Here is a 25525-nt window from a genome sequence, read left to right as displayed (position 1 = left end):
TGTATAATAAGTAAACTTACTTGGGTTTTCTAGTCACCTAAGTTCCTAAGGATTTTGTTTGGCATATAGAGCATATTTTATGTCTTTTATTATTCATGTTCACCTATCAATCAATTTAAAAGTATTTACAATTGTACTGAACCAAATAATTTGGCTTCTTAATATGAAGATGCCGTTCCAAAACCAAAATAGCAACATCAGAAGCTCCTGAACTCCCCATCTCCCATGGATGCACCAAATGTACAGCTATACATGGAGTATTTCCCTCTGAAAAAAATTCAGAAACAAGCTGAACAATGCCTATACATTGGGTCAACGAGAAGGTACCGACATCAAAACTGGTAGGAAAGACTGAGACACACTCTTGCCATAAATCCCACCTCTAGCACAGTGCCATACAAATGGGAGGGAACTCTCAACCTCCAGCTTCTCCCTGAGCAGTAAAGGGTTTGGATGCTACATCTAGCACCCCAACTTGTAAGACTCCCACTTGAAGGATGGGCCCCCAAAACAACTACTATGAAAGCCAATGGGACTTCCATCCATGAGATCCACAAGACTACAGAAAACAAAGAAACAGTTTTTAACAGGCTCTGGAGAACTCAGAGTCTCTGTTGCCTTAGGGATCAGTGCAGAGGAAGAAGGCAAAAAACACCTACCTCCCAGTCTTCCCTTGAAAAAGGTCTATTTGCACATATTAAAAGCTGTTGCCGGAAGGTCAGGCTTCTAATTTAGCACACATCTAAGGGCTGGCTGACATCCTCCATGCGGACTGGGGAAGAGAGTGGATGCCTCATCCAATTTCTCCATCTAGCCTACTCCAAATTGCTAGGATCTCCCTGGAAGGAGCTTGTACACACGTCTGCACCTCAGCTTTATTAGCTGTCATCTGAGGTATAAGTCCCTGAATCACCTGGCTCTGCAAGTCAACAGGGCTTGCATTCCTGAGTCCCACAGGACTGTAGCAAAAAAAGAAGCAGATTGTAATGGGTGCAGGAGGACAACCCTATGGCTATACACCTGGGCCAAGCTCAGGGGAAGCAGACAAAAACCTCCATCTCCCAGTTTCTCCCTGGAAGGGGCTTAACTAGTTAGTTTCCCAGATGTTGCTTGAAAAGCCAGCTTCCAATCAACATGCATCTAAGTGCTGACTGTGATCCTCTGCTTTGGGACACTGACAAGTCTTGGCACACTCTCAACTACAGGGAGGCACCAAAAACAAAGAAGGCAACTTGGACAATCAAAAAGGTTTTAGAGACAATCTAGAGCTTGGGCCAGGCTGACTGGCAAGGTTCATCTCCTACATGAGACCATTCTGCCAAGACAGGGAGAGATGGCTGTTTCATCTAAGGACTAGAAACCAACACAGAAAGTCTAGGAAAATAAGGAAACAGACAAATATGTTCTCAAAAAAGAACAAGTTAAAACTCCAGAAACAGACCTTAATGAAACAAAGGTAAGTGATTTCCATGATCTAGAGTTCAAAATAACAATTAAAGAAAGATGCTCACCAAGGTCAGAAGAACAATGCATGAACAAAAAAGGAATTAAAACACAGAGATAGGGACTTCCCTGGCAGTGCAGTGGTTAAGAATCTGCCTGCCAATGCAGGGGACACAGTTTTGATCCCCGGTCCATGCAGATCCCACGTGCCGCGGAGCAACTAAGCCCATGCGCCACAACTACTGAGCCTGCGCTCTAGAGACTGCGAGACACAACTACTGAGCCCGCGTGCCACAACTACTGAAGCCTGCGTGCCTAGAGCCCATGTTCCGCAACAAGAGAAGCCATCGCAGTGAGAAGCCTGCGCACCACAACGAAGAGTAGCTCCCGCTCACCGCAACTAGAGAAAGCCCACATGCAGCAACAAAGACCCAATGCAACCAAAAGTAATAAATTAATAAATAAATAAATTTATTAAAAAAACAAATAAAAAAACCCCACAGAGATAGAAATGTACCAAACAGAAATCACAGAACTAAAGAATACAATAATTGAACTGAATAATTCAATAGAAGGGTTCAACAGCAGACTAGATCACATAGAAGAAAGAATAAGTGAACTCAAAGACAAACAGTGGAACTCATACAGAGGAGCCAAAAGAATAGAGAATGAAAGAGAATAAAATTATCTTAAGGGACATATGGAATACCATCAAGTGAACCAAAATACACATTAAAGGGGTCCTAGAAGTAGAAAGAACAAGAAAAAGGGGGCAGAGTGGGAGAGGGTTGGATTGGGAATTGGGGATTAGCAGATGCAAACTGGTATATATAGAATGGATAAACCACAAGGTCCTACTATATAGCACAGGGAACTATATTCAATATCCTGTGATAAACCATAATGGAAAAGAATTTGAAAAAGAATATATATATATATATATGTGTATGTGTGTGTGTGTGTGTGTATATGAGTCACTTTGCCATACAGCAGTAATTAACACAACATTGTGATTCAACTATACTTCAATAAAAAACTGAATTAAAAATAAAAATTACAAAAAAAGAAAAAGGGGACAGAAGAGTTATTCAATGAAATAATGATGAAAACGTCCCTAATCTGGGGAAAGAAACAGATATCCAGATCCAGGAAGCCTATAGAGTTCTAAACAAGATGAATCCAAAAAAACACACACTGTCAAAAGTTAAAGGCAAGGAGAGAATCATAAAAGCAAGAGAAAAGCAACTTGTTATATTCAAAGGAACCTCCCATAATACTATCAGCAAATTTTTTCAGCAGAAACTTTGCAGCCAGAAGGGAAGGGGATGATATATTCAAAGTGCTGAAAGAAGAAAACTGACAACCATGAAAACTCTACCAGGCAAAGTTATGATTCCGCATTGAAAAAGAAATAAAGACTTTTCCAGATAAGCAAAAGCTGAGGGAGCTGCATCAACACTAGACCAATCTTACAAGAAATGTTAAAGAGCTAATTAATTCCTCAAACTGAAACAAAAATGTAATAATTATTAACAGGAAAACATATCAAGATATAAAACTCACTGGTAAACGTAAATATATTCAGAATGCTCTAATTTTTAATAGTAGTGGGTAAATCACTTCTAACTCTAATATGAAAGGTAAAAGGAAAAAGTATTAAAATAATTACAATAATTTTACAATGGACATACAATATAAAAAATATAAATTGTGATATGAAAAACATAAAATATGGGGGGGAGTATATAAATATAGAGTTTTTGTATATGTTGGAAGTTATCAGCTTAAAATACACTGTTATAAATATAAGATGCTTTATGTAAACCCCATGGTACAAACAAAGCAAAAGCCTATACTGGAAACACAAAAGACGAAAAGAAATCTAAGCATATCATTGCAAAAAATCAAATCACAAAGGAAGAGAATAAGAGAGGAATAAAAGGACAGAGGAATTACAAAACACCAAGAAAACAAATAACAAAATAGCAATCATAAGTCCATATTCATCAACAATTACCTTAAATGTAAATGGACTAAACTCTAAAATCAAAGACACAGAGTGACTAAATGAATTAAAAAAAAATCCAACTATATGCTGCCTACAACAGACTCACTTCAGCTTTAAGGACACACCCAGACTGGAGGGAAATAATGGAAAAAGATATTCCATGAAAATAGAAGCCGAAAGAAATCAGGGGTAGGTAAATTTATATCAGAAAAAATAAACTTTAAGCCAAAGACTATAACAAGAGACAAAAAAGAGAATAATATAATTGTACAAGATCAATTCATAAGGAGGATAAAACATTTGTAAACAGTTTTATACCCAACATGAGAGAACCTAAATTTATAAAGCAAATATTAATAGAACTGAAGGGAGAAAAAAACAGCAATATAATAATAGTAGGGAACTTTGATATCCCATTTTGAACTGATCATCTGAATAGAAAATAAATGAGGAAACATTGGACTTGAACTACATTTTAGACCAGATGAACTCGAAGACATTTACAGAAAATTCCATTCAAAAGCAGCAGAATACACATTATTCTCAAGTGCACATGGGACCCTCTCCAGGAGAGATCACATGTTAGGTCACAAAACAAGGCTTTATAAATTTAAGAAGACTGAAATCATATCAAGTATCTTTTTTTGACCATAATGGTATCCAACTAAAGTTCAACTACAAAAAGAAGAAAACTAGAAAATTCAAAAATATGTGCAGATTAAACAACACATTCCTGAAAAACCAACGGGTCGAGGAAGAAATGAAAACAGAAATTAAGAAGTATCTTGAGAGGAATGAAAGTGGAAACACAAAATATCAAAATATAGGATGCAGCAACAGCAGTTTTAGAAGGAAATTCAAAGCAATAAATGCCTACATTAAGAAAGAAGATTCTTGGATTGGAAGAATCAATATTGTCAAAATGCCTATACTACCCAAGGCAATGTACAGATTCAATGCAATCCCTATCAAATTACCAATGGCATTTTTCACAGAACTACTACAAAAAACTTTTACATTTATATGGAGACACAAAACACCTGTGTGGAGACACAAAAGATGCAGCTGGAGGAATCAGGCTCCCTGACTTCAGGCTATACTACAAAGCCACAGTACTCAAAACAGTGTGGTACTGGCACAAAAACAGAAATATAGATCAATGGAACAGGACAGAAAACCCAGAAGTAAACCCACGCACCTATGGTCAATTAATCTATGACAAAGGAGGCAAGAATATACAATGAAGAAAAAACAGTCTCTTCAATAAGTGGTGCTGGGAAAACTGGACAGCTACATGTAAAAGAATGAAATCAGAACATTCTCTAACACCATACACGAAAATAAACTCAAAATGGATTAAAGAGCTAAATGTAGGGGATTAACCAAGATGGCGGAGTAGAAGGACGTGCTCTCACTCCCTCTTGCGAGAGCACCAGAATCACAACTGGCTGCTGGACAATCATCGACAGGAAGACACTAGACTTCACCAAGGAGGATACCCCACGTCCAAGGACAGAGGAGAAGCCACAGTGAGACAGTAGGAGGGGCGCAATCAGAGTAAAATCAAATCCCATAACTGCTGGGTGGGTGACTCACAGACTGGCGAGCACTTATACCACAGAAGTCCACCCACTGGAGTGAACGTTCTGAGCCCCAATTCAGGCTTCCCAACCTGGGGGTCCGGCAACGGGAGGAGGAATTCATAGAGAATCAGACTTTGAAGCCTAGTGGGAATTGATTGCAGGACTTCGACAGGACTGGGGGAAATAGAGACCCCACTCTTGGAGGGCGCACACGGAATAGTGTGCGCATCGGGACCCGGGGGAAGGAGCAGTGACGCTGGGGAAGACTGAACCAGACATACCTGCTAGTGTTGGAGGGTCTCCTGCAGAGGCGGGGGCTGGCTCTGTTTCACCGTGGGGACAAGGACACTGGCAGCGGAGGTTCTGGGAAGTACTCCTTGGCGTGAACCCTCCCAGAATCTGCCATTAGCCCCACCAAAGAGCCCGGGTAGGCTCCAGTGTTGGGTTGCCTCAGGCAAAACAACCAACAGGGAGGGAACCCAGCCCCACCCATCAACAGTCAACTGGATTAAAGTTTTACGGAGCTCTGACTGCCACAGCAACAGTCAGCTCTACCCACCACCAGAGCCTCCCATCAAGCCTCTTAGATAGCCTCAACCACCAGAGGGCAGACAGCAGAAGCAAGAAAAACTACAGTCCTGCAGCCTGTGGAACAGAAACCACATTTACAGAAAGATAGACAAGATGAAAAGGCAGAGGGCTATATACCAGATGAAGGAACAAGATAAAACCACAGAAAAACAACTAAATGAAGTGGAGATAGGCAACCTTCCAGAAAAAGAATTCAGAATAATGATAGTGAAGATGATCCAAGACCTTGGAATAAGAATGGAGACAAAGATTGAGAAGATGCAAGAAATAATTAACAAAGACCTAGAAGAATTAAAGAACAAACAAACAGAGATGACCAATACAATAACTGAAATGAAAACTACACTAGAAAGAATCAATAGCAGAATAACTGAGGCAGAAGAACGGATAAGTGACCTGGAAGACAGAATGGTGGAATTCACTGCTGCGGAACAGACTAAAGAAAAAAGAATGAAAAGAAATGAAGACAGCCTAAGAGACCTCTGGGACAACATTAAACGCAACAACATTTGCATTATAGGGGTCCCAGAAGGAGAAGAGAGAGAGAAAGGACCAGAGAAAATATTTGAAGAGATTATAGTCGAAAACTTCCCTAACATGGGAAAGGAAATAGCCACCCAAGTCCAGGAAGCGCAGAGGGTCCCATACAGGATAAACCCAAGGAGAAGCACGCCGAGACACATAGTAATCAAAGTGGCAAAAATTAAAGACAAAGAAAAATTATTGAAAGCAGCAAGGGAAAAACGACAAATAACATACAAGGGAACTCCCATAAGGTTAACGGCTGATTTCTCAGCAGAAACTCTACAAGCCAGAAGGGAGTGGCATGATATACTTAAAGTGATGAAAGGGAAGAACCTAAAACCAAGATTACTCTACCCAGCAAGGATCTCATTTAGATTTGATGGAGAAATCAAAAGCTTTACAGACAAGCAAAGGCTAAGAGAATTCAGCACCACCAAACCAGCTCTACAACAAATGTTAAAGGAACTTCTCTAAGTGGGAAACACAAGAGAAGAAAAGGACCTACAAAAACAAACCCAAAACAATTAAGAAAATGGTCATAGGAACATACATATCGATAATTACCTTAAACGTGAATGGATTAAATGCTCCAGCCAAAAGACACAGGCTAGCTGAATGGATACAAAAACAAGACCCATATATATGCTGTCTACAAGAGACCCATTTTAGACCTAGGGACACATACAGACTGAAAGTGAGGGAATGGAAAAAGATATTCCATGCAAATGGAAATCAAAAGAAAGCTGGAGTAGCTATACTCATATCAGATAAAATAGACTTTAAAATAAAGAATGTTACAAGAGACAAGGAAGGACACTACATAATGATCAAGGGATCAATCCAAGAAGAAGATATAACAATTATAAATATATATGCACCCAACATAGGAGCACCTCATTACATAAGGCAACTGCTAACAGCTATAAAAGAGGAAATTGACAGTAACACAATAATAGTGGGGGACTTTAACACCTCACTTACACCAATGGACAGATCATCCAAAATGAAAATAAATAAGGAAACAGAAGCTTTAAATGACACAATAGACCAGATAGATTTAATTGATATTTATAGGACATTCCATCCAAAAACAGCAGATTACACATTCTTCTCAAGTGCGCACAGAACATTCTCCAGGATAGATCACATCTTGGGTCACAAATCAAGCCTCAGTAAATTTAAGAAAATTGAAATCATATCAAGCATCTTTTCTGACCACAACGCTATGAGATTAGAAATGAATTACAGGGGAAAAAACATAAAAAACACAAACACATGGAGGCTAAACAATACGTTACTAAATAACCAAGAGATCACTGAAGAAATCAAAGAGGAAATCAAAAAATACCTAGAGACAAATGACAATGAAAACACGACAACCCAAAACCTATGGGATGCAGCAAAAGCAGTTCTAAGAGGGAAGTTTATAGCTATACAAGCCTACTTAAAGAAACAAGAAAAATCTCAAGTAAACAATCTAACTTTACACCTAAAGAAACTAGAGAAAGAAGAACAAACAAAACCCAAAGTTAGCAGAAGGAAAGAAATCATGAAGATCAGAGCAGAAATAAATGAAATAGAAATAAAGAAAACAATAGCAAAGATCAATAAAACTAAAAGCTGGTTCTTTGAGAAGATAAACAAAATTGATAAGCCATTAGCCAGACTCATCAAGAAAAAGAGGGAGAGGACTCAAATCAATAAAATCAGAAATGCAAAAGGAGAAGTTACAACAGACACCAGAGAAATACAAAGCATCCTAAGAGACTACTACAAGCAACTTTATGCCAATAAAATGGACAACCTGGAAGAAATGGACAAATTCTTAGAAAGGTATAACCTTCCAAGACTGAACCACCAGGAAGAAGCAGAAAATATGAACAGACCAATCACAAGTAATGAAATTGAAACTGTGATTAAAAATCTTCCAACAAACAAAAGTCCAGGACCAGATGGCTTCACAGGTGAATTCTATCAAACATTTAGAGAAGAGCTAACACCTATCCTTCTCAAACTCTTCCAAAAAATTGCAGAGGAAGGAACACTCCCAAACTCATTCTATGAGGCCACCATCACCCTGATACCAAAACCAGACAAAGACACTACAAAAAAAGAAAATTACAGACCAATATCACTGATGAATATAGATGCAAAAATCCTCAACAAAATACTAGCAAACAGAATCCAACAACACATTAAAAGGATCATACACCACGATCAAGTGGGATTTATCCCAGGGATGCAAGGATTCTTCAGTATATGCAAATCAATCAATGTGATACACCATATTAACAAATTGAAGAATAAAAACCATATGATCATCTCAATAGATGCAGAAAAAGCTTCTGACAAAATTCAACACCCATTTATGATAAAAACTCTCCAGAAAGTGGGCATAGAGGGAACCTACCTCAACATAATAAAGGCCATATATGACAAACCCACAGCAAACATCATTCTCAACGGTGAAAAACTGAAAGCATTTCCTCTAAGATCAGGAACGAGACAAGGATGTCCACTCTCACCACTATTATTCAACGTAGTTCTGGAAGTCCTAGCCACAGCAATCAGAGAAGAAAAAGAAATAAAAGGAATACAAATTGGAAAAGAAGAAGTAAAACTGTCACTGTTTGCAGATGACATGATACTATACATAGAGAATGCTAAAACTGCCACCAGAAAACTGCTAGAGCTAATTAATGAATATGGTAAAGTTGCAGGATACAAAATTAATGCACAGAAATCTCTTGCATTCCTATACACTAATGATGAAAAATCTGAAAGAGAAATTATGGAAACACTCCCATTTACCATTGCAACAAAAAGAATAAAATACCTAGGAATAAACCTACCTAGGGAGACAAAAGACCTGTATGCAGAAAACTATAAGACACTGATGAAAGAAATTAAAGATGATACCAACAGATGGAGAGATATACCATGTTCTTGGATTGGAAGAATCAACATTGTGAAAATGACTATACTACCCAAAGCAATCTACAGATTCAGTGCAGTCCCTATCAAGCTACCAATGGCATTTTTTACGGAGCTAGAACAAATCATCTTAAAATTTGTATGGAGACACAAAAGACCCCGAATAGCCAAAGCAGTCTTGAGGGAAAAAAACGGAGCTGGAGGAATCAGACTCCCTGACTTCAGACTATACTACAAAGCTACAGTAATCAAGACAATATGGTACTGGCACAAAAACAGAAACATAGATCAATGGAACAAGATAGAAAGCCCAGAGATAAACCCACGCACCTATGGTCAACTAATCTATGACAAAGGAGGCAAAGATATACAATGGAGAAAAGACAGTCTCTTCAATAAGTGGTGCTGGGAAAACTGGACAGCTATATGTAAAAGAATGAATTAGAATACTCCCTAACACCATACACAAAAATAAACTCAAAATGGATTAGAGACCTAAATGTAAGACCGGACACTATAAAACTCTTAGAGGAAAACATAGGAAGAACACTCTTTGACATAAATCACAGCAAGATCTTTTTTGATCCACCTCCTAGAGTAATGGAAATAAAAACAAAAATAAACAAATGGGACCTAATGAAACTTCAAAGCTTTTGCACAGCAAAGGAAACCATAAACAAGACTAAAAGACAACCCTCAGAATGGGAGAAAATATTTGCAAACGAATCCACGGACAAAGGATTAATCTCCAAAATATATAAACAGCTCATTCAGCTCAATATTAAAGAAACAAAGACCCCAATCCAAAAATGGGCAGAAGACTTAAATAGACATTTCTCCAAAGAAGACATACAGACGTCCACGAAGCACATCAAAAGATGCTCAACATCACTAATTATTAGAGAAATGCAAATCAAAACTACAATGAGGTATCACCTCACACCAGTTAGAATGGGCATCATCAGAAAATCTACAAACAACAAATGCTGGAGAGGGTGTGGAGAAAAGGGAACCCTCTTGCACTGTTGGTGGGAATGTAAATTGATACAGCCACTATGGAGAACAATATGGAGGTTCCTTAAAAAACTAAAAATAGAATTACCATATGACCCAGCAATCCCACTACTGGGCATATACCCAGAGAAAGCCTTAACTCAAAAAGACACATGCACCCCAGTGTTCATTGCAGCACTATTTACAATAGCCAGGTCATGGAAGCAACCTAAATGCCCATCGACAGACGAATGGATAAAGAAGATGTGGCACATATATACAATGGAATATTACTCAGCCATAAAAAGGAACGAAATTGAGTCATTTGTTGAGACATGGATGGATCTAGAGACTGTCATACAGAGTGAAGTAAGTCAGAAAGAGAAAAACAAATATCGTATATTAACGCATGTATGTGTAACCTAGAAAAATGGTACAGATGAGCCGGTTTGCAGGGCAGAAGTTGAGACACAGATGTAGAGAACAGACATATGGACACCGAGGGGGGAAAACAGCGGTGGGGTGGGGATGGTGGTGTGCTGAATTGGGCGACTGGGATTGACATGTATACACTGATGTGTATAAAATTGATGACTAATAAGAACCTGCAGTATAAACAAACAAACAAAACAACTAATACTAAACTTTCATTGGGTTATTTGTATGGAAATATGTTAATATAAATGTTTCAGACATTAAAAAAAAAAAAAAAGAGCTAAATGTAACACTGGACACTATAAAACTCTTAGAGAAAAACATAGGCAGAACACTCTTTGACATAAATTGCAGCAATATCTTTTTTGATCCACCTCCTAGAGTAATAAAAATAAAAACAAAAATAAACAAATGGGACCTAGTTAAACTTAAAAGCTTCTGCACAGCAAAGGAAACCATAAACAAAACAAAAAGAAAACCCACAGAATGGAAGAAAATATTTGCAAACAATGCGACCAACCGGAGATTAATCTCCAAAATATACAAAGAGCTCATTCAGCTCTGTCAAAAAAACAAACAGGGAATTCCCTGGTGGTCCAGGGGTCAGGACTCCACACTTTCACTGCCAAGGGCACAGGTTCAATCCCTGATCGGGGAACTAAGATCCTGCAAGCCACATGGCATGAGGAAAAATAAAAAATAAAAAAATGGGTGGAAGATCTAAATAGACATTTCTCCAAAGAAGACATACAGATGGCCAAAAAGCAAATGAAAAGATGCTCAACATCACTAATTATCAGAGAACCGCAAATCAAAACTACAATGAGGACCTCATACCAGTCAGAATGGCCATCATCAAAAAGTCCACAAACAATAAATGCTGGAGAGGGTGTCGAGAAAAGAGAACCCTACTACGCTGTTGGTGGGAATATAAATTAGTACAGCCACTACGGAGAACAGTATGGAAGTTCCTTAAAAAAGTAAAAATAGAGCTACCATATGATCCAGTAATCCCACTCCTGGGCATATATCTGGAGAAAACCATGGTTTGAAAGAATACATGCACCCCAATGTTCACTGCAGCGCTGTTTACAATAGCCAAGACATGGAAGCAACCTAAATGTCCATCGACAGATGAATGGATAAAGAAGATGTGGAACATATACACAAGGGAATATTACTCAGCCATGAAAAAGAATGAAATAATGCCACTGGCAGCAACATGGATGGATGTGGAGATTATCATACTAAGTGAAGTAAGTCAGACAGAGAAAGACAAATATCATTGATATCACTTATATGTGGAATCTAAAAAAAAATGACACAAATGAACTTATTTACAAAACAGATTCATAGACTTAGAGAACAAACTTATGGTTACCAGCGGGGAAGGGCTGGGGGGAGGGAGAGACTGGGAGTTTGGAATTGACATGTACACACTGCTATATTTAAAATAGATAACCAACAGGGACCTACTGTATAGCATAGGGAACTCTTCTCAATATTCTGTACTAACCTAAATGGGAAAAGAATTTGAAAAAGAGTAGATACTTGTATATGTATAACTGAATCACTTTGCTGTACACCTGAAAGTAACACAACATTGTTAATCAACTATACTCCAATATAAAATAAAATTTTTTTTAAAAAGATAAGAGATAACAAGTGTTGGTGAGGGTATGGAGAAAAGGGAACACTTTTGCACTGTTGGTGGGAACATAAATTGATTCAGTCACTAGGGAAAACAGTACGGAGGTTCCTCAAGAAATTAAAAATAGAACTACCAGGCTTCCCTGGGGGCGCAGTGGTTGAGAATCCGCCTGCCAATGCAGGAGACACGGGTTCGAGCCATGATCCGGGAAGATTCCACATGCTGTGGAGCAACTAAGCCCGTGTGCCACAACTACTGAGCCTGTGCTCTAGAGCCTGCGAGCCACAAATACTGAAGCCCACACGCCTAGAGCCCGTGCTCTGCAACAAGAGAAGCCACCACAATGAGAAGCCCACGCACCACAATGAAGACCCAACACAGCCAAAAATAAATAAAATAAATAAATTTATAAATTAAAAAAAATAGAACCATATGACCCAATAATCCAGCTTCTGGGTGTATATCCAAAGGAAATGAAATCAGCATCTCAAAGAGATATCTGTACTCCATGTTCATTGCAGCACTGTTCACAATTGCCAAGGTACGGTAACAACTTATGTGTCCATCATGCAATCTCAAGGGACTCCAAAGACCCAAAATAATTTTGAAAAAGAAGAACAAAGTTGGAGGACTCCAACCTCCTGATTTCAAAACTTATTACAGTCATAAGAAGAATGTGGTACTGGCATAAAGACAATCATATAGAGCAGACAAATAGAAAAGAAAGCCCAGAAATAAACCCTCAGACACATCATCAAATGATTTTGACAAGGGTGCCACAACCGTTCAATGGAGAAAGGACAGCCTTTTCAACAAATGATGTTGGGAAAATTGGATACCCACATGCAAAACAATGAAGTTGGGGGCTTCCCTAGTAGTCCAGTGGTTAAGACACAGCGCTTCCACTGCAGGCACATGGGTTCAATCCCTGGTCAGGGAAATTCCGCGTGCCACAAGGTGTCGCCAAAAAAAAATTTTTTTTCTTAATTAAACAAAATTCTTAAAAACGGGATATGGCTTCCCTGGTGGCGCAGTGGTTAACAATCTGCCTGCCAATGCAGGGGACATAGGTTCGAGCCCTGGTCCGCTAAGATCCCACATACCGTGGAGCAACTAAGCCCATATGCCACAACCAGTGAGCCTGCACTCTAGAGCCCACGAGCCACGACTACTCAGCCCACGTGCCATGACTACTGAAGCCCACACACCTACAGCCCATGCTCCGCAACAAGAGAAGCCACCGCAGTGAGAAGCCCGCGCACCGCAACAAAGAGTAGCCCCCACTTGCCACAACTAGAGAAAGCCTGCACACAGCAACGAAGACCCAACGCAGCCAAAAATAAATAAATTAAAAAAAAAAAAAAAAAACGGGATAGAAAAAGAGTACGTTTTTAAATAGGTTCTTGGGGAGACAAAATGACACATGGAATGGTTACCCATTCACTAAGACTTTAGTGAAAGAAATAAGAGCTATTTCAGATATAGATTAGAAAGGTTTTATAACTCTGGGAGCTACTAATTAAGTAAATTACACTGATAGCTTTCATTTTTTTCTGTGAAGCATAAGATATAGTCATCTGCTAAGCAGAAAGCGGGAGCAGAAAATGGAAGATTCAAAAATAAACATTTATTTGGGTCATTTTTGCCCAACACTGTAAAATGTAAAGTTTGACTATAAGTGAAGCTGATTGTGCAAGATGAATTTGAACTTTCCTCAAATTCACTCAGGGCAAAAGATTAAATAAATGTATCATTTTGGAAAAAATGGCATGATAGATAATTAACTTGTGATACATAACTTTTGTTCAAATTCAGTTTAATCAGAAGTGGATCTGGAAATGAGAAGACATATTTAATAGCTTCATCCAAATAAACAGAAGATCCAAGTTTCTCAAATTTCTCTTGCTTGCAATTATACACCCCCCCCAACACACACAAAGTAACTCAAATTATCTTGTTGCATTGATTAGCTATATTTTAGCAAGTAAAGGTAATTCCCTGAATTTCAATGTTAACATGCAAAATGTCTAAGAAATTCAGCCTTTTGCCTTTTCATCACTGGTCTGCTGAATTCAAATGCCCAGTATCATAGGCATTATTACAGAGGAGCTAAACTTTTCTCAGGTAAAACTGTATAACAGCATATTGTGTTAAAGATATAAAATGCTGGAATTATGTTGAGTTTATGCTGTCCTCAAAATTAGTTGATTTTTTGGAAATATTTATATATTTCCAAAGAGATTTTATTCTGCCTTTACAATTTGGCATCATGACAAATCAGTATATCACAGACTCAACTTCACATATACGAAAACATTCAGCATCAGAAAGATCTAAAAAGCAATAATCACCTCAGGTGGTTGAATTGAAAGAACAAAGAAAATACATGCTAATCCTGATTACCAACCCTAGGTCCATTTCACTATCCCAATTAACTTCACATTCAAAGAGTACACTTGCCTTAGAACATGGTGGAAAATAGCAAAGAGGTGAATAACTTCAAAGTGAATATAAACCATCTGAAATATATGATAAAAGACTCAACAGCATTATTCTAAAATAGAATTAACTATAGCTTTAATTAATTTATAAGACTGTGTTCCATACTTTTCTGTCTCTGAATCCAGAACGTTTCTTCTTTTTCTCTTCTGGATAAGGCTCAAGACAAACACCTGAAGCCTTTTTTTCGTGGTTACAATCTTCCCCTCCATCTTTACTCTTCCCTTTATCACCAAGTTCACTCTTTAGGTTGTTTACAGATGGTGGAGATTGTGCAAGGGCCCTGGATATGCAAAAAAAAAAAAAAAAAAAATTATCAATCAAGGAGGTCCATCATATTAAACAAATAAAGATTTTCAGATAAAGCTTAGCAGGAGCAACAGCAATGAAATTCATGAAAAGTTCTACATGAAAAGGTTCCTCAAAAAATTAAAAATAGGGGCTTCCCTGGTGGTGCAGTGGTCAAGAATCTGCCTGCCAATGCAGGGCACACGGGTTCGAGCCCTGGTCTCAGAAGATCCCACATGCCGCGGAGCAACTGGGCCCGTGAGCCACAACTACTGAGCCTGCGCATCTGCAGCCTGTGCTCCGCAACAAGAGAGGCCACGACAGTGAGAGGCCCGCGCACCGCGATGAAGAGTGGCCCCCGCTCGCCGCAACTAGAGAAAACCCTCGCACAGAAACGAAGACCCAACACAGCCAAAAAGATAATAATAATAATAAATAATAAATAAATAAATAAATAAATAATTTTTTAAAAAATAGAACTAACATATGATCCAGCAATCCCACTTCTGGTTATATATCCAAAAGAATTGAAAGCAGGGTCATTCAGAGATTTTTGCACACTCATGTTAATAGCAGCATTATTCACAATAGCTAAAACATGGAAGCAACCCAAATGTATATCGATAGATAAATGGATAAAGGGAATATGGTATATCTGTATAATAGAATAATATTCAGCCTTAAATAAAAAGGATATGACACCAAAAGCACAGGCAACAAACAAAAACAGGCAGGATTACGTGACACTAAAAACCTTCAGCAGAGCAAAGGAAATAATCAACAAAATGAAAAGACCATCTACACAATGGAAGAAAATATTTGCAAACCATATATTTAATAAAGGGTTAATATTTAAAATGTATAAAAGGAACTCTTACAACACAATAGCAACAAAATAAATAACTTGATTAAAGGTGCCCAACATCAATAATCATCAGGGAAATGCAAATCAAAACCACCATGAGATATCACCTCACACCTGGTAGGATGGCTTTGCTCAAAAACAAACAAACAAACAAATAACAAAACAAAAACCCAGAAGATAACAAGTGTAGGCAAGCATGTGGAGAAAAGGGATGCCTGGTACACTGTAGGTGGGAAAGTAAATTGATACAGCCACTATGGAAAACAGTATGGAGGATACTCAAAAAACTAACAATAGAATATGTTAGTTTTCTAACTAGAATATGATTAAGCAATCCCATTTCTGGTTACACATCACAAGGAACTGAAATCAGGATCTCAAAGAGATATATACACTCTCATGTTCAGTACAGTATTATTCACAGTAGCCAAGATGTGGGAGAAACCTAAATTTCTATCAATCAACACAGAATTTGCAAAAGAAGTGACCGACATGGGATTAATCTCCAAAACATACAAACAGCTCATGCAGCTCACTATCAAAAACACAAACAACCCGGGACTTCCTGGAGGTCCAGTGGTTAAGACTCTGTGCTTCCATCACAGGGGGCAGGCACGGGTTCAATCCCTGGTCAGGGAACTGAGATCCCACATGCCACGTGGTGGGGAGGAAAAAAAAAAAAGTATCTCTTTAAAAAAAAAACAAACAGCTCAAGCAAAAAATGGGCAGAAGATCTAAAGAGACATTTCTCCAAAGAAAACATCCAGATGGGCAGCAGGCACACGAAAAGATGCTCAACATCACTAATTATTAGAGAAATGAATATCAAAACTACAATGAGGTATCACCTCACACCGGTCAGAATGGCCATCATCAAAAAACCTACAAACAATAAATGCTGGAGAAGGTGTGGAGGAAAGGGAACCCTCCTACACTGTTGGTGGGAATGTAAATTGGTACAGCCACTATGGAGAACAGTATGGAGACTCCTTAAAAAACTAAAACTAGAGCTACCATATGATCCAGCAATCCCACTCCTGGGCATATATCTGGAGAAAACCATAATTCGAAAGGATACATGCACCCCAATGTTCACTGCAGCACTATTTACAATAGCCAAGACATGGAAGCAACCTAAATGTCCATCGACAGAGGAATGGATAAAGAAGATGTGGTACATATATACAATGAAATATTACTCAGCCATGAAAAAGAACAAAATAATGCCATTTGCAGCGACATGGATGGACCTACAGATTGTCATACTGAGTGAAGTAAGTCAGACAGAGAAAGACAAATATCATATGATACCGCTTATATGTGGAATCTAAAAAAAAGGGTACAAATGAACCTATTTACAAAACAGAAATTGAGTCACAGATGTAGAAAACAAACTTATGGTTACCAAGGGGGAAAGTAGGGAAAGGCATAAATTGGGAGACTGGGACTGACATATACACACTACTATATATAAAATAGATAACTAATAAGAACCTACTGTATAAAACTGAAGTATAGTTGATGTACAGTAAGTTACAGGTATACAATACAGTGATTCACAATTTTTAAAGATTATACTGCAGGATGGTGAATTTTATGTTATACATATTTCTTACCACAACAACAACAAAAATGCACTGAAAGAAGAAATGTGAGACCAAAAGAATCACAAACAGGTATTTAGATAAAAACTTGCACTTGAAAGAAAATTCTACATGAAGACAAATCATCTGATGGGCTTCCCATGTTCATCCTATTATGAACAGCAAGAAAAAAACTGAATGTTCAGTAAAGGCCCCTTGGGCTAACTAGAGACTGAAACTGATAATCTATTCTATAAAGATTTTTCCTACTTACTCAGCCAAGGTAATGACTCTATTCCTTCAAACTCCTACACTATTTAGTGACTGAACCTTAACATGTAATTTAGGCTGGTTTTACAAGACCTTCACTGTGCTTACCACCCTCTGGTTTAGTGAAAAGGACTAAAGGCATTACTAAGACTCTACTGGCAAAATTTGTAGAGGCCCTCCAAATACCTTGGCCAAAGCATTGTCATTGGTCCTTCTAAATCTCAGATCCACCCCTTTTGGAACTCATAAACTCTCACCCTTTGAAACAGTCACAGGATGCCCAATGCACTTGTCTCCTGCTTCTTCTGACCTACAAATGATAAAAGAAGAGATACTCCAATATTCCAAAGACCTAATTGCTTCTATTAAAAATAATCATGCTTTGGTAAAGCAATCTTTTCACAGTGCACTCTTTGGAGATGAAGACCTTAAGCATCACACCTTGCACCTGGAGATTCTGTCTATTGGAAAAGACATCTCCAGAAGAACTCTCTTCAAGCTTGCTGGAGAGGCCTCTATCGGGCACTGCTAATCAACCCTTGTGCTGCCAAACTCCAAGGAAGAGACTATTAGATTCACATCACAAACCTAAAGAAAGCGCCAAACCCTGCCTGGACCTGCACATCATCTGGTGACCTGAAACCAAAGATTTCCTGAAACTGAAGGAGACAACATCTGATGAGACAGCTATCCCAAGACATCTGGACAAGGCCTGTTGGAAATGTGTTGCCAAAACCTTTAATGATGACAATGTTTCAGATGATTTCCAACGTCTATGATCTTGGTAACAGTGAACTTCAGATAAAACGTGCATGAAAGTTCTCCCTCTTACACCTCCTTGTTACTCAAATATGACCTCAACAGGTTTCCAATCTGTGCACTTCCTCTCCAACGTCAGACATTAGATCCAGGAAAGTTCCTCCCTGGCACTGAAATATGAAAACTCACTGACAGTAGAAAACCTGATTCTTGATCAGCAATGCTTTCAGAGAAAGATCTTGGTCAAAAGGGGAAAATGTAAAAAATTAATAAACAGAAGCCTCAATTAGAGCCAGGGGGAGCTCTCACACTCTGTAATGATAGCAGAGCCCAACAGGAAGAAGAAAGACACCTCTTCTTTCCTGACAAGGACTCAGCCAATAAAAAGCCATGGACTCTTGTTTATTATACCCCTCCCAACTTCTTTTTCACCCTATTAAAGACAGGCAGACCTTGAAGCAGAATATTTCCTATTTGTTGCTTTGACATGATAGCTTAATTCCCTGAAACATCTCATTTCATAGACAAATATTATCAATGCCAAATGATTTAGCAAAGAAATTCTGATACAAAGTCAAGCCAGAAATCAATCCCTTTTAGATAACAGAGACAACTGGAAGAATAAAAGTACATGCAGGAACAGGATGCTCAGATAACACTCACCTCTTCCACAAGAGACCAGTACTTGCAGTTACTGCAGACGCTCCAAGAAAAGCCACCATCATCAGCCGTCGCCTGATCTGGGTGGGCTGTGATGCTCCATGGTACCATCGAGAGCCCACTGCCAGCTCTGCCAATGCAGAAATAGAGTTAAGACGAAACATCCTGTGGACAAAAAGTAGAAATGTTATTCCTAGCTGGTGGCAGTGACAGTGATGATGATGATAATAACAGTATTAACATCACCTACAAATACTAAGTACTTAATGGCAGACAGTATTCTAAACACTTGGCAATACTATGTATTATCCCATTTAATCCTCAGAACAATCAGATGAGAAAAGTACTACTACTTATAAACCTTATATATCAGTCAAGGTACAATTAGAAGAAACCACATGGTAATTTGAACAGGGAAAATTTAATATAAAGCATTATTAATTACAACAGGCAATTAAGTACCAAGGGGTAAAGAGACATTAGATACAGGGAGCAGTCACTACTTAAAGGGCTGTTGCAGAGCAACAAAAAAGGAATAAATCTGTAAACGGGCCACTCCCAACAGGGTTGAGATCTGGACACTCTGGTGAGGACACAGCCATGGATGTCTGAGAAATTTACTAAAGTGCTACACCAAAAGAACTCACTGTAAAGCCACCTACAGGTGACTGAAGGAGAAACAGACATTTCTTCTTGATTACATGACTTTTCGTAGTGGCAGTTCATTCAAATCACACAAAGTATCCATACTTCTCCCCTTTGATTTTCTCAAAGCATAGTTTATTTCTTCCTGATTTAAATTACCTTGCACTTTGTATGTATATTCACATATTCACGTATTTGTTCATACGTAACTTTGCCTCCCCGCAACGCTCAATATACACAACTGCTTCTGAGCTTCCTTTAAGGCCAAAATTATTATTTTCCTCTTTGAAAACACACAGTCTAACATAGAGCCTGTTACATTACAGCTGCTTAAAATATTTAACTATTTTACTTTAATATGAAAAATGTCAAGTTGCAAATTATACAGGTACTGGCTCTGAACATTTAAGTACATTTCTCAACCCCAAGACACTAAAAAAACTATGTCTTTTATTGTTTGGGTTCAGGTCAAGTTAGACTATTTAGCTGTCTCCTAACATCACCGAGGTGGTTACTGATTCTTCTCTGGGACCTATATCTATAATCTCTTAAGTAAACCTTTCTCCTAGCCTCCTTCATTCAACCTAGGTCCACTGCCAAAGTTGGAGCTAAATCTTGCCCTTAAAGATAAAGTGGGAAATAATTAATTTTTTCTCCTATATGCTATGACCTAAGCTTCAGCACCACAATTCTTACATCCCTTCCAATCCTAGAAATCACCTCATTTTATTGCACATACTCTAGCAAATTCCAGAACCAAGGAGACTGTCTTTTATGTTTTCTTCCATCCGTCAACTTCTGATTCATTTAAAAATTAACATTTTCCAAACCCACAAATGCATTCATACGTAGCACTGCTTTTGTCTGTAACAAAGACAAGCACAACTAAAACATTCATATCTGGAGAAAACATTATTCATCACTGACAACAGAAAGAAAAGAGCATTTGAAAGTTCTCAATGTGAAAGACAAATAACATAACCAATTCAAAAGCTGGACTAGGCAAGGGGTATAAGGCTGGAAGATAAGTTTACAACATCTGATCAGATATGGAGAATATATAAATGATCAAACAGGAAAGCCGTGATCACTTGAGAAGATCCTTTGAATGCTGCACTGAGAATTTTGATCACATATACAACAAACAGGGAGCCACTGAAGTCCTTAAAAGGAAAATAACATGATGCAAACATTTTTAAAAGAATTCCAATCTATCTAATAGCAGTGAATAGAATAAACTACAAAGAACCATAGGCAGAGACAGCTAACAGGGAAGTAATGAGTACAGTCAGAGGCAGCTAATAACCAAAACTATTGTGATGAGCACCTAGATCAGGATGGTTAAGTATAGAAACCAAAAATAAAATAAAATAAAATTTTCCAAAGAGAAACAAAACTATCAGATATCAGTGTTCGACATACATCAATATCTAACTGCATTGGAATTCCCTGGTGGAACAGTGGTTAGGACTCTGCACTCTCACTGCTGAGCGCCCGGGTTCAATCCTTGGTTGGGGAACTGAGATCCTGCAAGTCGTGTGGTGTGGCAAAAAAAAAAAAAATCTAACTGCATAGAAGATGTGGAAGACAAAAAGGGGAAAGAAATTAAAATAATGACAACACTAAGGAATATGGTAGAAAGTGAAATGGAATAGGAATCCAATGACCCAAGATCTAGTCTCAACTCTACTACTAAACAGTTATGCACAAAGGAAGTTCATCTCTCCTCCTCAGAGAAGAGTATACCCATTGATGAGAGAACTACCTACAGGAGCTTTAGGGCTTCTTTTATCTCTTTAATGTTCCCATACCTCTGGTGAAAAAAGGTATGGCAAAATTTAATCTACTTCAATTGGGGGGGAGGGACTAAGACCATATCATATATTCAAGATTTATTAGCTTTGAGAATCAATATCTGTATGCTATGGCTCCAGAGGATTTTAAACTTTGGAGGTTCTGAGTTATACTAACATTCCACTTACATTTGATGTTGTAATTCAAATGTTACTGTCTACATCTCATTTCACCACTGGTTTTAATCTCATTCCCCAAAGTACACATCAATATATATCTAGTCATCTACTCTAGTGTAATTTCCAATAGATGCCAAGTAAACAGAGGAAAAAAATTATCCCACTGAGAACAGGCTCTATTATAATTTAATTCTCAGCTTTGTACTGAAGAAATAGTGTAACTAGGTGAATGTGTTAATTTTTGATGAGAGACCGTTTAAACAGATTTAAGGAGATCAGCTTTCCAACTGAGTCTGGAAAACTGAATAGGTCAACTGGCAGCAGTTATGCAGTAATGAAGACTAACATGCACATTTACGACATGGATTAAGTTAAATCAAAACCAGTGCATTTTTCTCTTTCCTAACAGTCCCCATCTTTCTCCCAAAAAAAGGCATGCCTCAAAAAAATAGCTTTGATTGCAACTGAAAAAAGATGAAGAGGTATTTCTAATCAAGAAATGTCAAGAGAAGCAAGTAAAAGATAATCTTGTTACCAAAGAAAAGCATTATCTATCCAACAAGAAACAGAACAAGTTGTTTTTAAAAAAAAAACAAAAAAACAAAAAACCTGTAACAGTATATCACCGCTGTGTTTCTATATCTATTATTTTTAAACTATCATGCTTAATGTATTGCTTTTGGTAACTTTCAAAGGGTCATAGAACCAGAAAATCACTTAATTCAACATCCTTATTTTAAAGGTGAAGCAATTAAGGTCTAGATAAGTTATGTAGTTTACTCATAGCTAATTAGTACAAAAACCTACAATAGATCCCAAAATTCTTGATTCCCAAATAAATAACGGTAAGGGGGGGAAACCTTTTCAAAACTGTTCCCAGAAAAATAAATATAATAGCCACACTTCAAAAGGAGATCAAGTGTCCAATTACAGAAAGATAAACAATGTTATAATGACAGAATACAATGTAATATAAATATTAAAAATGATAACCATTAAAAAGTACTAAAATATTATTTCACAAAATAACAGAAAGTTGGGCTAAAGATATAAAAAGACAGTTGAAAAACAGAAGTAAACATGGCTCTATAATCTATGAAAAGATACTTAATATCACACATAATAAGACAATGCAAATTAAAACTATACTGACAAACTGTTTTTCACTAATTAAGCTGGCAAAATCCAAAAGTTTTAAAACATACTAGTTGGCAATGCTGTAGAAATGACACTGCTGAGGAATGTGTAAATTGGTACAATCTACAGAGGGCAATTTGGTAATATCCATCAAAATCACCTATATAAACTGCATATATTGACCCAGCAATTCCACTTCTGATATAATATGCTATTGATATACTTGCACACCTTTGAAACTACACACGCACACATTCATTGCAACATGGTTTGTAACAAACAGCAAAAGACTAAAAACCACCCCAGTGATCACCAAGAGACAACTGGTTAAACTACGATAAATATCAATATATACAAGGCAATATCACATAGCAATAAAAAGAAAATGAAAAAACTATGTATAGATTTGGAAAGATTCTCAAAACATACTGTTATCTTAATAAAGCAAGGTGTGGGACAACATATATAGTATGCTACCTTTCATGTAAAACGAGGGGAAACAAGAATGCATATTTGTATGTTCTTATTAATTAATTCTGGAAGGACACACAAAATAGTAATAGCAATAGTGCCAGTGGGGGTGGGAGATGGGTGAGATATGAAACAGGGAGATTTTTTTTTTTAACATCTTTATTGGACTATAATTGCTTTACAATGGTGTGTTAGTTTCTGCTTTAGAACAAAGTGAATCAGCTATACATATACGTATATACCCATATCTCCTCCCTCTTGAGTCTCCCTCCCACCCTCCCTATCCCGCCCCTCTAGGTAGTCACAAAGCACCGAGCTGATCTCCCTGTGCTATGCGGCTGCTTCCCACTAGCTATCTATTTTACATTTGGTAGTATATACAAGTCCATGCCACTCTCCCACTTCGTCCCAGCTTACCCTTCCCTCTCCCCATGTCCTCAAATCCATTCTCTACATCCGTGTCTTTATTCCTGTCCTGCCCCTAGGTTCTTCAGAACCATTTTTTTCTTTAAGATTCCATATATATGTGTTAGCGTACAGTATTTGTTTTTCTCTTTCTGACTTCACTCTGTATGACAGACTCTAGGTCCACCCACCTCATTACAAATAACTCAATTTCGTTTCTTTTTATGGCTGAGTAATATTTCATTGCATATATGTGCCACATCTTCTTTATCCATTCATCTGTCGATGGACACTTACGTTGCTTCCATCTCCTGGCTATTGTAAATAGAGCTGCAATGAACATTGTGGTCCATGACTCTTTTTGAATTATGGTTTTCTCAGGGTATATGCCCAGTAGTGGGATTGCTGGGTCATATGGTAGTTCTATTTTTAGTTTTTTAAGACACCTCCATACTGTTTTCCATAGTGGCTGTATCAATTTATATTCCCACCAACAGTGCAAGAGGGTTCCCTTTTCTCCACACCCTCTCCAGCATTTATTGTTTCTAGATTTTTTGATAATGGCCATTCTGACTGGTGTGAGGTGATACCTCATTGTAGTTTTGATTTGTATTTCTCTAATGATTAGTGATGTTGAGATTCTTTCATGTGTTTGTTTGCTATCTGTTTATCTTCTTTGGAGAAATGTCTATTTAGGTCTTCTGCTCATTTTTGGATTGGGTTGTTTGTTTTTTTGATATTGAGCTGCATGAGCTGCTTGTAAATTCTGGAGATTAATCCTTTGTCAGTTACTTCATTTGCAAATATTTTCCCCCATTCTGAGGGTTGTCTTTTCGTCTTGTTTATGGTTTCCTTTGCTCTGCAAAAGCTTTTAAGTTTCTTTAGGTCCCATTTGTTTATTTTTGTTTTTATTTCCATTTCTCTAGGAGGTGGGTCAAAAAGGATCTTGCTGTGATTTATGTCATAGAGTGTTTTGCCTGTGTTTTCCTCTAAGAGTTTTATACTGTCTGGCCTTACATTTAGGTCTTTTTTTTAATATATACAGCAAGTTCTTAATACTTATCCATTTTAAACATATTATTGTATATATGTCAACCCCAATCGCCCAATTCATCCCACCACCAACCCCCCACCCCCCCACCCCCCACCGCTATCCACTCTTGGTGTCCATATGTTTGTTCTCTGCATCTGTGTCTCAATTTCTGCCCTGCAAACCGGTTCATCTGTACCATTTTTCTAGGTTCCACATATATGTGTTAATATACGATATTTGTTTTTCTCTTTCTGACTTACTTCACTCTGTATGACAGACTCTAAATTCATCCACGTCTCTACAAATGACCCAATTTCGTTCCTTTTTATGGCTGAGTAATATTCCATTGTATATATGTGCCACATCTTCTTTATCCATTCGTCTGTCGATGGGCATTTAGGTTGCTTCCATGACCTGGCTATTGTAAATAGTGCTGCAATGAACACTGGGGTGCATGTGTCTTTTTGAGTTAAGGCTTTCTCTGGGTATATGCCCAGTAGTGGGATTGCTGGGTCATATGGTAATTCTATTTTTAGTTTTTTAAGGAACCTCCATACTGTTCTCCATAGTGGCTGCATCAATTTACATTCCCACCAACAGTGCAAGAGGGTTCCCTTTTCTCCACACCCTGTCCAGCATTTGTTGTTTGTAGATTTTCTGATGATGCCCATTCTAACTGGTGTGAGGTGATACCTCATTGTAGTTTTGATTTGCATTTCTCTAATAATTGGTGATGTTGAGCAGCTTTTCATGTGCTTCTTCGCCATCTGTATG

General features: G+C 37.9%; 1 protein-coding gene across 1 annotated transcript in view; it reads right to left on the bottom strand.

Moving 5' to 3' along the window:
* Positions 1 to 25525, bottom strand: part of MICU1 (mitochondrial calcium uptake 1) — a 234426-nt gene that overhangs the window by 178138 nt on the left and 30763 nt on the right. Inside the window, exons 2-3 of the mRNA XM_061197459.1 lie at positions 19091 to 19252; positions 14771 to 14945 (exon numbers count right to left, since the gene is read on the bottom strand). Of these exons, the coding sequence (XP_061053442.1) occupies positions 14771 to 14945; positions 19091 to 19251 (336 nt within the window). The 5' untranslated portion in view covers position 19252. The remainder of the gene's footprint in view (positions 1 to 14770; positions 14946 to 19090; positions 19253 to 25525) is intronic.

Source organism: Eubalaena glacialis, chromosome 1 (genome assembly GCF_028564815.1).
Source record: "Eubalaena glacialis isolate mEubGla1 chromosome 1, mEubGla1.1.hap2.+ XY, whole genome shotgun sequence".
Taxonomy (NCBI): domain Eukaryota; kingdom Metazoa; phylum Chordata; class Mammalia; order Artiodactyla; family Balaenidae; genus Eubalaena; species Eubalaena glacialis.
This window is presented reverse-complemented; position numbering and strand designations above follow the sequence as displayed.